The 13,542-nt window shown below is 35.7% G+C and overlaps 1 protein-coding gene across 1 annotated transcript; it reads right to left on the bottom strand.

Moving 5' to 3' along the window:
• Positions 1-2,485: 2,485 nt before the first annotated feature.
• LOC145016740 (putative mitochondrial protein AtMg00820) lies at positions 2,486-2,971 on the bottom strand. The gene has a single exon (XM_078974969.1). The coding sequence runs from the start codon at positions 2,969-2,971 to the stop codon at positions 2,486-2,488; it is 486 nt and encodes a 161-aa protein (XP_078831095.1).
• Positions 2,972-13,542: the final 10,571 nt, after the last annotated feature.

Genomic DNA, 13,542 nt, shown 5'->3' with positions numbered 1-13,542 from the left:
AAGTAGGGGATGACGCATGACTAGGTAACGGTTCAAAAGCACGTGCCTTTCCGTACTTATCCTCTTTTTCAAATTTACACTCGATTCAACTTATTTCTGACTTACCCCTTGTACCTTTAAGGGAATCATTATCGCCATAATGAACTAAAGCAAAATGCTAGCCCTTCCCTTCATTTGAAAATAACGACATTACTTCCTTAGAAACCAAAGCTACATATTTAGGAATAGCTTGTGAGTAACCAATCTAGACTTTTGGAAAATCCAATATTTTCGTGCATGATAGTGTCAAAGATAAAGAAGTAAATCAAATTGTTTGTGGGATTTTGTGATGTCATTTAAGACATAAAGAGGTGGATCCCGGACACAAATCTCTTCCTTTAAAGTCATAATAGACTTCAAACTCCTTGTATGGATTCCCGTTGAATTACGATCAAATACTTGTTAAGAAGCATTGAAAGTCATCTTTTATATATAAGGCTAGTAAGGGTGGCTTCCGCTTCAATTAAGGTTTCGGTACTTGACATGAGACCAAAAATAGAACGAAGTACTTGTGAGACCGATGTAGCCTTTTAAACAAGTAGGTTTAGATCATTTCAAAGTGACTAGGTGATTATGAGGAATCCCAAAAAAAATGAAATTGGATCTTATGGGAAGAAACTTCTTAGCGGAAGACAATTTCATAAAGATCTCTCAAAAATAAAAAGAGATTTCGTCTGGGTAACAAGTAATAGCTTCAACATTATAGTATTCATCATCAATTCATTAAAGGTATTGGATTTTGGGTTTCACTCAGCATGTGGTAAATGTATCTAAGATCATGAACAAGGAAATTGTGCAACCATAAACCTCAATGATATATGCTGAGAGTCTCAAGGGTTACTATTGTGAGACGAAACGTGATGGAGAAGAATGAGGTTGCTAAAGAACAAATATACCCCTGCTATAAAATTAGACCAAGCAGAAAAACCCTTAACTCAATTTGGAGAAGAGTAAGGTAGCTCATGATTAGAGTGAATTTGACAGCCTAATTGGGAAGACATGATTGGTATTCATCCTTCATCTAGGGACACTTAGCTAATACAAAGATAAAGAATTATACCTTCCCCAATTCCATCATTGAGAACCCCCTTATACACGAATTAGATGAAGATTAAAGTAAATTGAAGTAAAATTAAAGAATATATTTTGAATTATGATTTGAATTTTCTGAAAAGAAATAAAAACAGAAAGAAAAATATTTTTGAATTTTATGAACATAAAAGAAATAAATTACAAGAAAAGAGAGTGTACATGCTACACAACTGAAACCATCACTTGGAGATAAGAGGCGAACCGAGCCCATGAAGACCGAACCCGAAATGCACCGAGCGTTCAGTTCATTTCGTTTCCAACTTTTATTCAAGCGAAAGTGATTTCAGTACAAATTCAGCTTCCATCATTCCTAAGCATTGTAGGATTTTATTAAATCCTGCTTCAGGAAAAGCCTTAGTAAATATGTCAGCTAATTGATTAGAGGTTTTACAACATGAATTTCTACATTGCCATCTTCCACATGATCCTTGATAATGTGATACCTCAGTACTATGTGTTTGGTCTGTGAGTGTTGCACTGAGTTATGACAAATCCTAATTGCACTCTTTAAATCACAATATAGTGGGATTTTCTTCATATTTAGACCATAGTCTCAAATTTGACTTTGTATCCAAATAACCTGAGATGTGCACGATGCTGCGGTGATATATTATGCTTCAGCAGTGGAGAGAGAGACACAAGTTTGTTTCTTTGACTGCCAGCTAACTAGTTTGCATCAAAAAATTGGCATCCTCCAGTGGTACTCTTTCGCTCCAATCCACATTCTCTGAGATCAGCATCTGAGAATGTTGGGACAAACAACCCTAACTTGGATGGGTACCATAAATCAAGAGATGAGGTTTGCTTCAGCTATCGAAAGATATTTTTCACATCCAGCAGGTGAGGTTCGCATGGATTAGCTTGAAACCTAGCACAATAGCAAATAGAAAACATTATGTCTGGTCGACTTCTTGTTAGATACATTAGGGACCCTATCAACTGACGATAAAGGGTCATGTCAGCAGCCGGTTTGTCCAAAGAAGGTGTCAACTTCGTGCCAAATGTCATAGGAACCTTTACTTATGAATCTCCAATCATTCCAAACTTGGCAAGCAAGGTTTTTGTATTGGCCTCTTGATTAATGGAAATGCCTTCGGGTCCCTGTCTAACATTCAAGCCAAGGAAACACTTAATAGCACCCATTGAGCTCATTTCAAATTTAATTCCATCAACTTCCTAACTCGGCTGTTAAGTCAGGATTTGTGGAACCGAAGATGATATCATTAACGAAAATTTGAACGATCATAAGATGGTTACCCTCTTTCTTATGAAAGAAGGTTGGGTCAACCAAACATTGATTAAATTTTGACTTTTTGAGAAATATAGTTAGAGTTTCATACCACGCCCTTGGTTCTTACTTGAGACCATAGACAGTCTTGTCCAAAATGTAGCAGTGATCTGGATACTTCTCATTCACGAAACACGGTGGTTTCTCTACATACACCATCTCTTCAAGTTCTCGATTTAAGAAGGCACACTTTAGATCCATTTGGTATACTTGAAAGTTCTTGTATGCAACATAGGTGAGAAAAATACGAACCGATTCTAGCCTTCGTACTGGAGTGAATGTCTCTTCGTAATCTATGCCTTCTTCTTGACAGTAACCTTTCACAACCAATCTTGCCTTGTTGCAAATCAAATATCCTTCCTTATCCATCTTGTTCTTGCAAACCCACTTTAGTCCAACAACAAAAGCATCCTTTAGTGTTAGAATCAGTCTCCACACTATGTTTCTTTCCAACTCATCGAGTTCATCCTGCATCGCCTGTACCCAATCAAAATGATTGAGTGCAGTGTTGATCCTCTTTGGTTTAACCTTTGAGACGAATGAATTGAACATGCAAAATTCAACTTTAGAGATTAGTGCAATTTGTTTTGCTTTCAGTTGTGATCGTGTGAGTACTCTTTATGTTGAATCACCAATAATTTGTGTTTGTGGATGATCTTTAGTCCATTTGGTGAGAGGAGGGTAATTAGGATCATATGAAGGATCCAGTTCAACATTCACTTCTTCTTTGAATTCTGACTGAGTTTCATCATCATATGTATTTATATTCTCCCCCTCGAATGATGATACTTCATCAGCTTTCGGCTCAGAATTCTCCTTTTGGACTTGACTTTCGGATTGACTCTCCCCCTGGAATGGTGAATCTTGGTTATTTGGAGAAGATGAACCCTCCCCCTAAACATAAGAACTGAGTTTTGGAGGTTCGCTTGAGTCGGGCTGTTCGGTTGCTGTCGGTTGTTCATCTGCTATTTTCTTTGCTACCTCATCGATTATCTTCTTCAGGTTGTCAACCCTATTGTCTGCATCTTGCCATTCATAGTGAATAGCCTTTTCTGGTTCAATAAATAGCATCATGTATTGCTCAAAGATATTATAAATTGGTACCGTAACTTAACTGGATCTTGGAATTATTTCCTCCACAGAACCTTCAGTTGTCTTTAGTTTCTTGACGTAGTTATCATCGAAGGTGACATAATAGGTCTCTTTAATTTTCTTTGAATGCTTGTTTAGAACCCTATATGCTTTGGAGTTTAAGGAATAACCCAGGAAAATCCTTTCGTCTAATTTAACATGAAAATTGTTTCGATTCTCCTTTGAATTGAAGATAAAGCATCTTGAACCGAACACATGGCAAAATTTTACATTAGGCTTTCGGTTGTTCAAAATCTCATAAGGAGTGATGGAGAATCATTTGTTGAGATAAGATTTGATCTGCGTGTAGCAAGCAGCAGCAATGCCATCAGCCCAGAAATATAGAGGTAGAGAAGCGAAGCAAAGCAAGGTTCAGGCGGCTTCACACAAAGACCGATTTCACCTTTCGACAATTCCATTTTGTTGTGGAGTATATGGAGCTAAGAAGTTGTGACTTTTCTCCTTCTCTGCAAGAAATTCTTAAACTCCAACCCATTGTTGCTTCTGATATTTCGAACTACCTTTCGTAGTTGAACTTCTACCTGCTTGATAAAGAGTCTAAGTTTGGGAGTGGCTTCATATTTCTATCTCAAAAAGAACATCTAGGTAAACCGAGAGAAGTCATTGACTCGAGAATGATGACTTTGTCGACTTTTTTTCCCATTTCATACGCACTACACAAGTGTTCTTTATTGAACTTCAGAACAGGAAGACCTCGAACATGATCCCCAAGCACTAGCTTGTTGATGTCTTTGAAATTAATATGGGAGAGTCTTCGGTGCCAAACCCAACTATCGTTTGAGTGAGCTTTCGTTAGCAAGCAAACAACTGGTTTTCCTCGTATGGGATTTAGATTCAAAGGGTACATTTATCCTTTTCTCTTTGAGTTCAACAGAATTTTGTTTCTCTTCTTTTCAAAAATCTCTGAGCCATCATTATCGAACGATACTTTTAACCCGGTGCCAACCACTAATTGAGAAACACTAATAAGGTTGTGTTGTAAACCTTCAACGTACGCCACTTTTTGTATCGAGAAATCACCATTGGTGATCATACCATAACCTTTGATTGCACCAAAAGAATTATTACCATATTTGACACTTCCACCATCTTGAAGGGACTGAAATTCCCTCAGCTCTTCCTTTCTTCCTGTCATGTGACGTGAGTAGCCACTATCTATATACCATTCATCGTCGAATTGCTCGTCACACATAACCTGCCAAAAGTTAAGCATACTTAGGAACCCAAAGTTTATTGGGTCCTTGTGAGCCTTTTATGGTACAGGGAATTATAAGAGAAACATCAAATAAAAAGGTTCTTTTTACTAATGCTGTTTCATCTCTTCTTTTTATGGTGAAAACCTTGATTTTATTAGATTTGAGTACTTTAGGTTCAATTTTTGGATCTGTGAATTTGACGTTAGCATACTTTCAGTTCACTACTTTGGGTGTAAACGTCGTCTTCTGTTCGTTCTCTGGAAAGAGCTTTCCTTTTCCCTTTCTATCATTCTTTGTGTGAGAGTGAAAATGACAAAGATGAGACTTGGGAGCAGAGTCAAACTTTTTATCATGGTTCTTACTTGGTTGAGAGCTAAAACTACTTTCTCTTTGGTTACTCTTATTGGTTGATCTAGGACCGAAACCATCCTTTCGGTTTCTCTCATCCTGAGGACCGAAACTTCACTTTTGGTTGCTATGCCTTTGTGGACCGAAATTATGTTTTCGGTTGTCTTGATTTCGAGGACCGAAACTCTTCTTTAGGTTGTCTTGATTTTGAGGACCAAAACTCTTCTTTCGGTTATCTAGATTTTGAGGACCGAAACTCTTTTTTCGATTGTCTAGATTTTAAGGAACGAAACTCTTCTTTCGGTTGTTTTCATTGTGTTGAACATGAGAAGCTGAGTATGCTTTTGCTTCTTCCTTTGACATAAAATTCTTTTCATATCGAACATAATTAGGGTTTTTAGACCGCCAAAATTGTTTTCTTTGAGTGAGATTCTTCTTGTATCTCAAATTACATTGATGCTTTCTCTCTAACACATGTTTTGGAGTTTTGTGGATGTTGGCCTTTTGCTTCAGTCTTGGAGCATGAGTTTTGCTCTTTAGCGAAGAGGTTTCGCTTGACGCCCTAACTGGTTCGTTTGAATCCTTTTTTGTACCACTTGTGCTTGGCACATCGAATCGGTTCATTGAGTGCTTCTTCCACATACCTACCTTTTACCCTCCATGATGTTTTGTTATATAGACCTTCTATGTCATCGGCGTTCTCAATCGGTGCTGACCAGAAGAACTCATCACAGCCATCAGCATTTTCTTCTTCTACTAACGCTGTCAGTTTGGCTGTCTGTTACTGAGTAACTCCCTTAACTAGATAAACTTGATTAGAAGTTGTTTGGACCTTTTGATATACAACAGCCTTTTCCTTGAGGACATTAGTCTTGTTTTTGGATAAACGAGCGACCTCAATAGAATTTTCTGAAATAATGTTTTTGTTGGTTTCGGGTTCGCTCTTGACAAATTCATAGTAGTCCACCTCATCTTCTACAGATATTTCACTCAAATCATCATCCTCATTGAATTCAGAACTCAACTTGGCATTCAAAGAGCCAAATTTCTGTACAGTTTCGGTTTTGATTTTCACTTTGTCATTTTCATCCAACAAATTTTTGAGCATGTCCTTATGGTCTTTTGACTTTATAAAGGACTCTATTTTTTCAAGACTAATTTTGTAAGCGGGAGATATATCATCAGAAGAAACAACGTTTTCACAATTATATGCATCGGCATCGATTTCATCCTCCTTTAACTCATGGAAAGGTAAAATCATACGATGTATTTTCTTCCTTATATCACAATCAAGATGCAATTGAGTAATGTTGAAATATAATCATTTAGCAATAAAAAAACATTATGTTGTTTTAAAAGCTTTAAATTATCTCTTTGTAAATAAATTGTCACTCCCTAGACCTAATCAACTCCTTTTCCTTTTTCTCAATCCACGTTCGCCTCTCCTCACTCTTCAACGATATCCGGCTGATTTGATTAGTTAGGTTAAAGTTTGTGACGCAAGTTTGAGTTAAACTACTACTTATACTAGAAAATTTAGATTTTAATCCATTAAGTTCTTTTCACAGTTTGCGACGGGGATATGTAAAGAAATAAGAATGGATTGTACTTTCATGATCAACTCATCACATTCGTCGATCTGTCATTGACAGGTTTCGCTGCAAAACACCTATCTTCTCGCTCTTTCGCTTCGTATAGTTCCCCATCAGTGGTATAGCCTCTCATATGTGACACCTCAGAGGTCACCATGGGACACTTTCCTATAACATTCTCTTCTTTCACCAACAAAGCCCTTCCGTGAGTGGGCTTCGTCACTTCTTCATCATCAGAGTCTATACGTAAAACTTCAACCCCTTCAAACTCATCATCAACATTATTTCCCTGCACAATAAGCGAATTCATAGTGTTATTAGATCCAACTTTCTTCTTCTAGATTTCCTCCAATCATCGTATGAGGTTTGCTTCCTCGTCTTCATCGTCATTCTTTTTTGATGTCTTTCTCAACATACAATCTTTAGCGAATTGATTTTTGCCTCCACAGTAGTGACAATTAAAACCTGATTCACCACCAAAATTTTCTTCCTTCTTTTGTTCTTCGGACTGAGAGACACTCTTCGGTTCCTCCTTCGCTTTCTTTGCACTATAGCATCCCTAGCAGTTTTGATTCTTATTCGCTAGGAACCTTCTTCTGATGAACTTCTTTTGATTTGACACCATCAAATCATAATCTTCACTTGTTAGATCATATTCAGCAAGATCTAAATCTTCTTCTTCTTCTTCAGCAGCATTATTTCATTTGGAGATTAGAGCTAAGGATCCCATCCCATTAACCACATTCATTTCTTTAGTCACTGCACTCTCATGTAACTTTAATATTCCCACTAGATTTTCCAGAGAATAAGCCTTGAATTGTTCGTGTGCCTTCACAGTAGAATCCACATCCATCCATTCGGTTCTAAGGCCATTCATGAATGTGACCTTCTATTCAATGATTTTCCTTTCAATCCCATGCTTTATCATCTTACTAAGAAGATGATTAAAGCGATCGAACGCTTGAATAAGCTTCTCTTCAAGCTTCTACTTGAAGTCACCAAATTCTGAGAGCAACAAAGTTTGGATTGAATGCTCAAGATCTTTATCTATACAATACAATTCCTTCAGCCTGTCCCATATTTCTTTCGTCGTTGTGCATGAGCTTACCAATCAATACATATCTGACTATAAGGTGAACCTTATCATCCTTAAGGCTTTGATGTTGCACTAAAATGTTTCCTTCTCATCTTGGGGTATATCTTTTACATCATTGACGAGTTGATTATACTCCTTTTGGGTTTTAACAATTATTGAAGTGCTTGAGTTAGCGAATGACCTACGGTAATCGCCTCCCAGATCAAGTATCCATTGTCTTCTGAACCAATCATGTAGTCTTCAAAATGATGCGTCCAGACCTCATAGTCTTGAGTGTATAATGGTGGAATCCTTGTCATTGATCCTATAATATTGGAGATATTGATAGGGTTTGTCTGAGAAACTTTCATAGACATGATAATGTTTGTTCAAAAACCTGTTTAAGATCAGACTTGTAAATAACGTTAGGGTAAGATCAAATATTAAAGAACTACATCAATAGATGATGACGGTTCTAAAAATATCGATCAAAGCGGAAAAACCCTAAGATCTTCTTTAACAGAAGATATGTGTATGGATTAGACAGTCTCCTACTCTGATACAAATTGATGAGTTGAGAGCTCTTAGATCAATTAGATCTTCAATAGGTTAAACATAAAGAAAAAAAAATACTGAGAACACAAGATAGAATCAAAATATAACTTAATGTTTCAAGAATAGCCACGCCTCAGTAGAGCTCGACAAAGAACTTCCACTGTAGAGGCTAGCTAGGGTTTTTAGTACAATACTTAGAATAATAAATGAAAGCGATAATAACAAAGGATACATGCATGCACCTTTAAATACTAAAACCCTAAACAAAATAAACACGGTTGGGTAGGCCCAAAACGGTAACAAAACTAGGCCAAGGAACGAGCCCTAGACACAACATATCTTGTCCGAACAGGAGGGATAGGAAGGGCAGCAATTATTGGCTGTTGAAGGCATATGGACCTACAAAATCGATTCTAATCTTGGTAAAATTCTTTACGTCTTATTCTTCTCTAGTTCATATCTCAATTCCTTGAGAATTGGTGGAATTGGTGAGTCAATTTGGTATTGTTAGTCATACTTCTTTCAATATTTGATCTTGTGATTTTATATAATCAAACTCTAGCCATATTTGATCGAGTCTTGATGGCTAATTGCTGTAAAAAGTTGCTTATAAACACCCTCAAAATTCTTAGTTCATGTTCATGTATTACTCCTTGTTTTGGACAAGTTATTTTCTTTGTTGATTACTAATTTGAACATTGGTATGAGGATGAAATTGCTATTAATGTTTCATCACAAGTTTCTACTATTAAGAAATAAATTTTTATCTTTATGGGTGCTTTTGGTTATGACTTAATAGGTTAAGTGGTCAAAAAGTCCTTGAAATTCAAAGCTGGAAAATACAGCAAAATTAGCAATCTGTCCTTGTTATCAAAAAAAAAAAAAAATAGAAAAACCATCAGAAGTCGGATTACTGATCCATAAATCCTCAAAGTTGAAATTCGAGTCTATTTTGTCTATAAAATTTTTCAGGACCTGTTGTTGCCTCAACATAGGTGAAAATCGTCTTTTTCACTAGCTGGTCTGAATTTAGCTGCACGGGTAGGCTGTTTTGTTAGAATCATATAAAATTGTTGAAAAATTGTTTGGACCTTTATAAGTAGTTTCTGAAATCTAAGATTCTAACCAAATAGAATATACACAAATAGTGTATATTTTGCAGTCCTTGGTGGCCTTAAAATGTCTTTGAACAGGTGGCTGTTAAGGGTCAAAATCTGGAACTTTGTTCTAAACGTTCGTCTATATGTTTAGGCATTCTGCTATCAACATTTTTGTGTTATAAGTTTGATATTTTCATAAAGTATGCAATTTATGTCTTAATACTATCATTCAATCCTTTCATATGTAAAATTGAGTGACTATAATCCCTTACCTAAAGTCTTAAAGCAAATGGTGATTTTTGGTGAATGTTGGAATTCTACACAACAACTTTTCCCCATATTGCGAGATCTATAGCTGTTAATCTGGGCAGAAATGGAAGATGCTCTTATCCATGAAGCTCTATGAAATCAATTCTAGTTTCTTGAATGTCTGATTTCATCCCAATTAGAGTTGTAGATTCGGTGTTATGCTTAAAACACTAAATGGGGTTGGGCTGGGAAATTATAAAAAAAGAATATAAATGTTAGAATAAAGTAGTATTTTTCAAACATATACTTTATTTGTTAATGGCTTGTTATATGTGGTGTTTAGGTGGGGGCTAGAGGACTTCAAGTAAGTTCAAAATTTTGAATAGAAGGAAGATTTCATCAAGTCTAAAGCTACGTTCATAGTTTTAACTTACTAAGGTTCCATGATTCAAACGTGGAATCCGTAGATGGTGATTTGATTCACTTTAGGAAGACGATGTCAGTACTTATGCTTGATGATGTTATGATATTTGTGAGGCTAATATATGCCTTGTGCTAATGCCATAATATGACCTAATTGTTAAGTTGCTTACACTTTAATGTACTTGATGTATATGACATGCTAGCTTAAGTTGCTTGAAATATGATGTATGGTTGTGTTTTAATGTGCTGATGATGAGTACATTGCATGTTTAATACACATTTATATGGTATACATTACATGCTTTACTTCAAGTTTAAATGACATTGCGGGGATATGTGTAGCGGGTTTGGGTAGTTTGATGAACTTTGCCTAAAACTTTATCCGGATCATTGAGGTGTCTATTAGGTTGAAAAAGTACCTATAGGAATAGATGTAGCCACAGAGGTTGTTAGTTTCTGGTCTTTCAAGATCACTATGTGACACATGGTTTGCGGGCACTTCAGTGTTCGTGGGCTGGAGTGATGTTGGTCCCTCGCTTGCGGCCAGCTCAAACATCATGTGGTAATCGAGAGGTGTATTGGTCGAATTAACACCGTTTGTACCGATCCTGTTCGACATTGAGGGGTACTTGTACATTTCAAAGTCGGAGTAGCAAAAGTGGAATTACGGGGTTGGTGTTTTGGGTGGAAGTCATGAGCCACTTAGAGCATTCGGTTGGCCATGCACACAAGTAGTGAATGGGGTGTTTATCTTGGGTTAGGTAGCACTAAGGGACATTTTTCTATCAATCGGTTGGATAGATACGATAAAAGCTTGAATAAATAACAAAAGGTTCATTGCATGTTAAAACGTTGAATATATAAAAAAGGTTGGTTGTATATTAAAAGGTTGGATATGTAACAAAAGGTTGGTTCTTAATAAAAGGTTGAACAATTAAAGGTTGGTTATATATGAAATATGATTAACTATATGTTATACGGTTGCTTATATGGTATTTGGTTGATCATATGGGTTATGTTGTAGAATTTTTTGAACATATATGCATGTATGTGGTTGAATATGTAATTGAATAATTATGATATGCGGTTGTTTTCTAAGTGGTACTTGTCTATCTTTTTTATTCTTCATCATAAAATGAATGATTGACCCATTGGGGTTTGTATGTTTTATGTGCAACTTTATGAACTCACTCAGCAGGGGATAACACTTGTATCTTTTCTCTTTTGTGCTTTATGATCGGTGCAGGCAGTTTAGAATATTGTCCTTGGTGAGAGGGGTACTAATGGATAGTAGATTTATATTACCGATACCCCTCTTGGACATGTTTTTGATTGTTTACTTTAAAGTACTTTTGTTTACATTTTAAATGGTTTGTAATTATGTTTGAATTTTTGAAGTAACATTGTGACTTTGAAAATATTTGGAATTAAAAACTAAGTCTTCTGCTAAAGTATTCTGTTAAGTAAATGTTTTAAAAGGAAAAAAAATATGGTAAAATCACGATGTTACATGTATACATGAGAATTAAACCATGCATCCATATGTGACCCATTAGTGCAACAAATTAGTGAAACTATTGATGGGTTTTACAAATAAGAACATCTTATGTGCTCATACATGTTGGATTAGTGTCTAAGTCCATAACTATTTTGGTATGTACTTGACCCGATGGTGCATGGTCCTTTTGGGTTGCCTTCACCAAAGCAACTTGATAGGATGATTTATGGAGAGTAAGGATTAAATATGGTTTATTAATATATTATGGGAATAATATATTAAAGGAGAAATCATATTGTTTAATTAATATTAGTCAATAATTAATTGGTAATTAGTTTTGTGACTAAAAGAGATTAATTAAACTTAAGGGACTGGAATTGTAATTATAAGATAATTGCAATTTGGGCCATGGATTGCCTTGTATTAAAGGATGGACGAATTCTAATGGGAAACCCATAAGGAAATCGTCCATGGGCTTAATAAAAGGAGTCTATGGGTTGCTTAGGGCTTAAGCATCCAAATTAGGGTTTCCTTGTTAGATAACCCTAATAGCCCAACTATATAAAGACCCCTTAAGGCTCAAAAACGTGGCTAAGCTTCTTGTAAGGGTTTACACACGTTTTTGGCAGCCTCCAACCTCTCTCCTCTTCACCCTCTTGCTTATGGTGTTTGTGAGCCATTAGAGGAGTGACACTTGTGACTCTAAGCATTCCAAAGTCAATCCAAGGGAGATTTGGGATTGTTATTGCTACATAACAATCAAGGTAACACTATAAACTTATTCTCATGTTAATATGATTATATGTATGCTAGAATTAGGGTTTATAGTCTTGGATTCAAAGCATGTACAATAGAGAAACCTAGATCCAAGCATTAGGGTTTGTATGAGCACATAGGATGTCTTATGACTAAAACCCATCAGTGGTATCAGAGCCTAGATTGGTTTCTATTGTATTGATGCTTGATATAACTAGAAAATTCGATTTTTTGGATTCTGGAGGCTGGACTCGCCGAGTCCATGGCTGAACTCGCCGAGTCAATGCAGACTCGACGAGTCCAAGGTTGACTCGACGAGTCAACTCGTCAGACAGGCGGATTTTCGGGATTTTTTACCTATTATGACTTCGGATAATTACCATAATTGTTTAAACTTAATAAAATTCGAATTTTGTTAATCCTTTATGATTATCCTTGTCAAAATAAAAGATTTTGGTCATCTAATTAGATAATTGTTACCTTATTTGATATATGTGAAGTTATGGAAATTATTTGATCATTATCTTGCAAGAATTTGAACTAGATCTAATTAGATAACCACCAATTATAGTTAATTGCCTTATTTGAATTATGTGATCTAGAATATTCTTGACAAAGTTTGGAATAGTTTCAAATTAATCCCTTTAGGTTTTATAGTTTAAATTTGAACCCGAAAAGTTTTGTTGTTTTGAAATTTAAATAGTTAAAACCCTAATGTTTTGAAAAAGGTTTCAAAACTTGCCCTCAAGTTTTGGAATTTAAAAGTTGATTAAAAGGTTTAATTAGAAATGTTAAATTCTAAAACTCTAGTAATGTTTTGAAAAGTTCAAATCACACCCTTATGGTTTTATTAATTAATTAAGGAGTATAATTAAAAGAGGTTTAATAAATCCATAAAAGTTTAGGTTAACAATTTAATTGAATTAAAAGTGTAATTATTAAAGTTAACCACATAGTATTTTAAAAGTATAAAATACACCCTATACTATATATAAGATTAAAAGTCTAACATTATATATATGTATGAGTAAAAGTCAGTCTTACCGTTAGTAGGCCTCATTCACGAAGCTGGTCTATAAGGGGTGTTTAAGGAAATTGCCTATAAAATGGCGATTGAATGGGTATCCACTCTTACCCACCGCACTCTTGACTAGTGGAGAGTCGTTAGCCGAACGGGTA

This window comes from Lactuca saligna, chromosome 9, assembly GCF_052625555.1.
Source record: "Lactuca saligna cultivar CGN05327 chromosome 9, ASM5262555v1, whole genome shotgun sequence".
NCBI lineage: Eukaryota > Viridiplantae > Streptophyta > Magnoliopsida > Asterales > Asteraceae > Lactuca > Lactuca saligna.
Note: the sequence above shows the minus strand (reverse complement) of the source record. Positions and strands in the feature narration are given on the sequence as shown.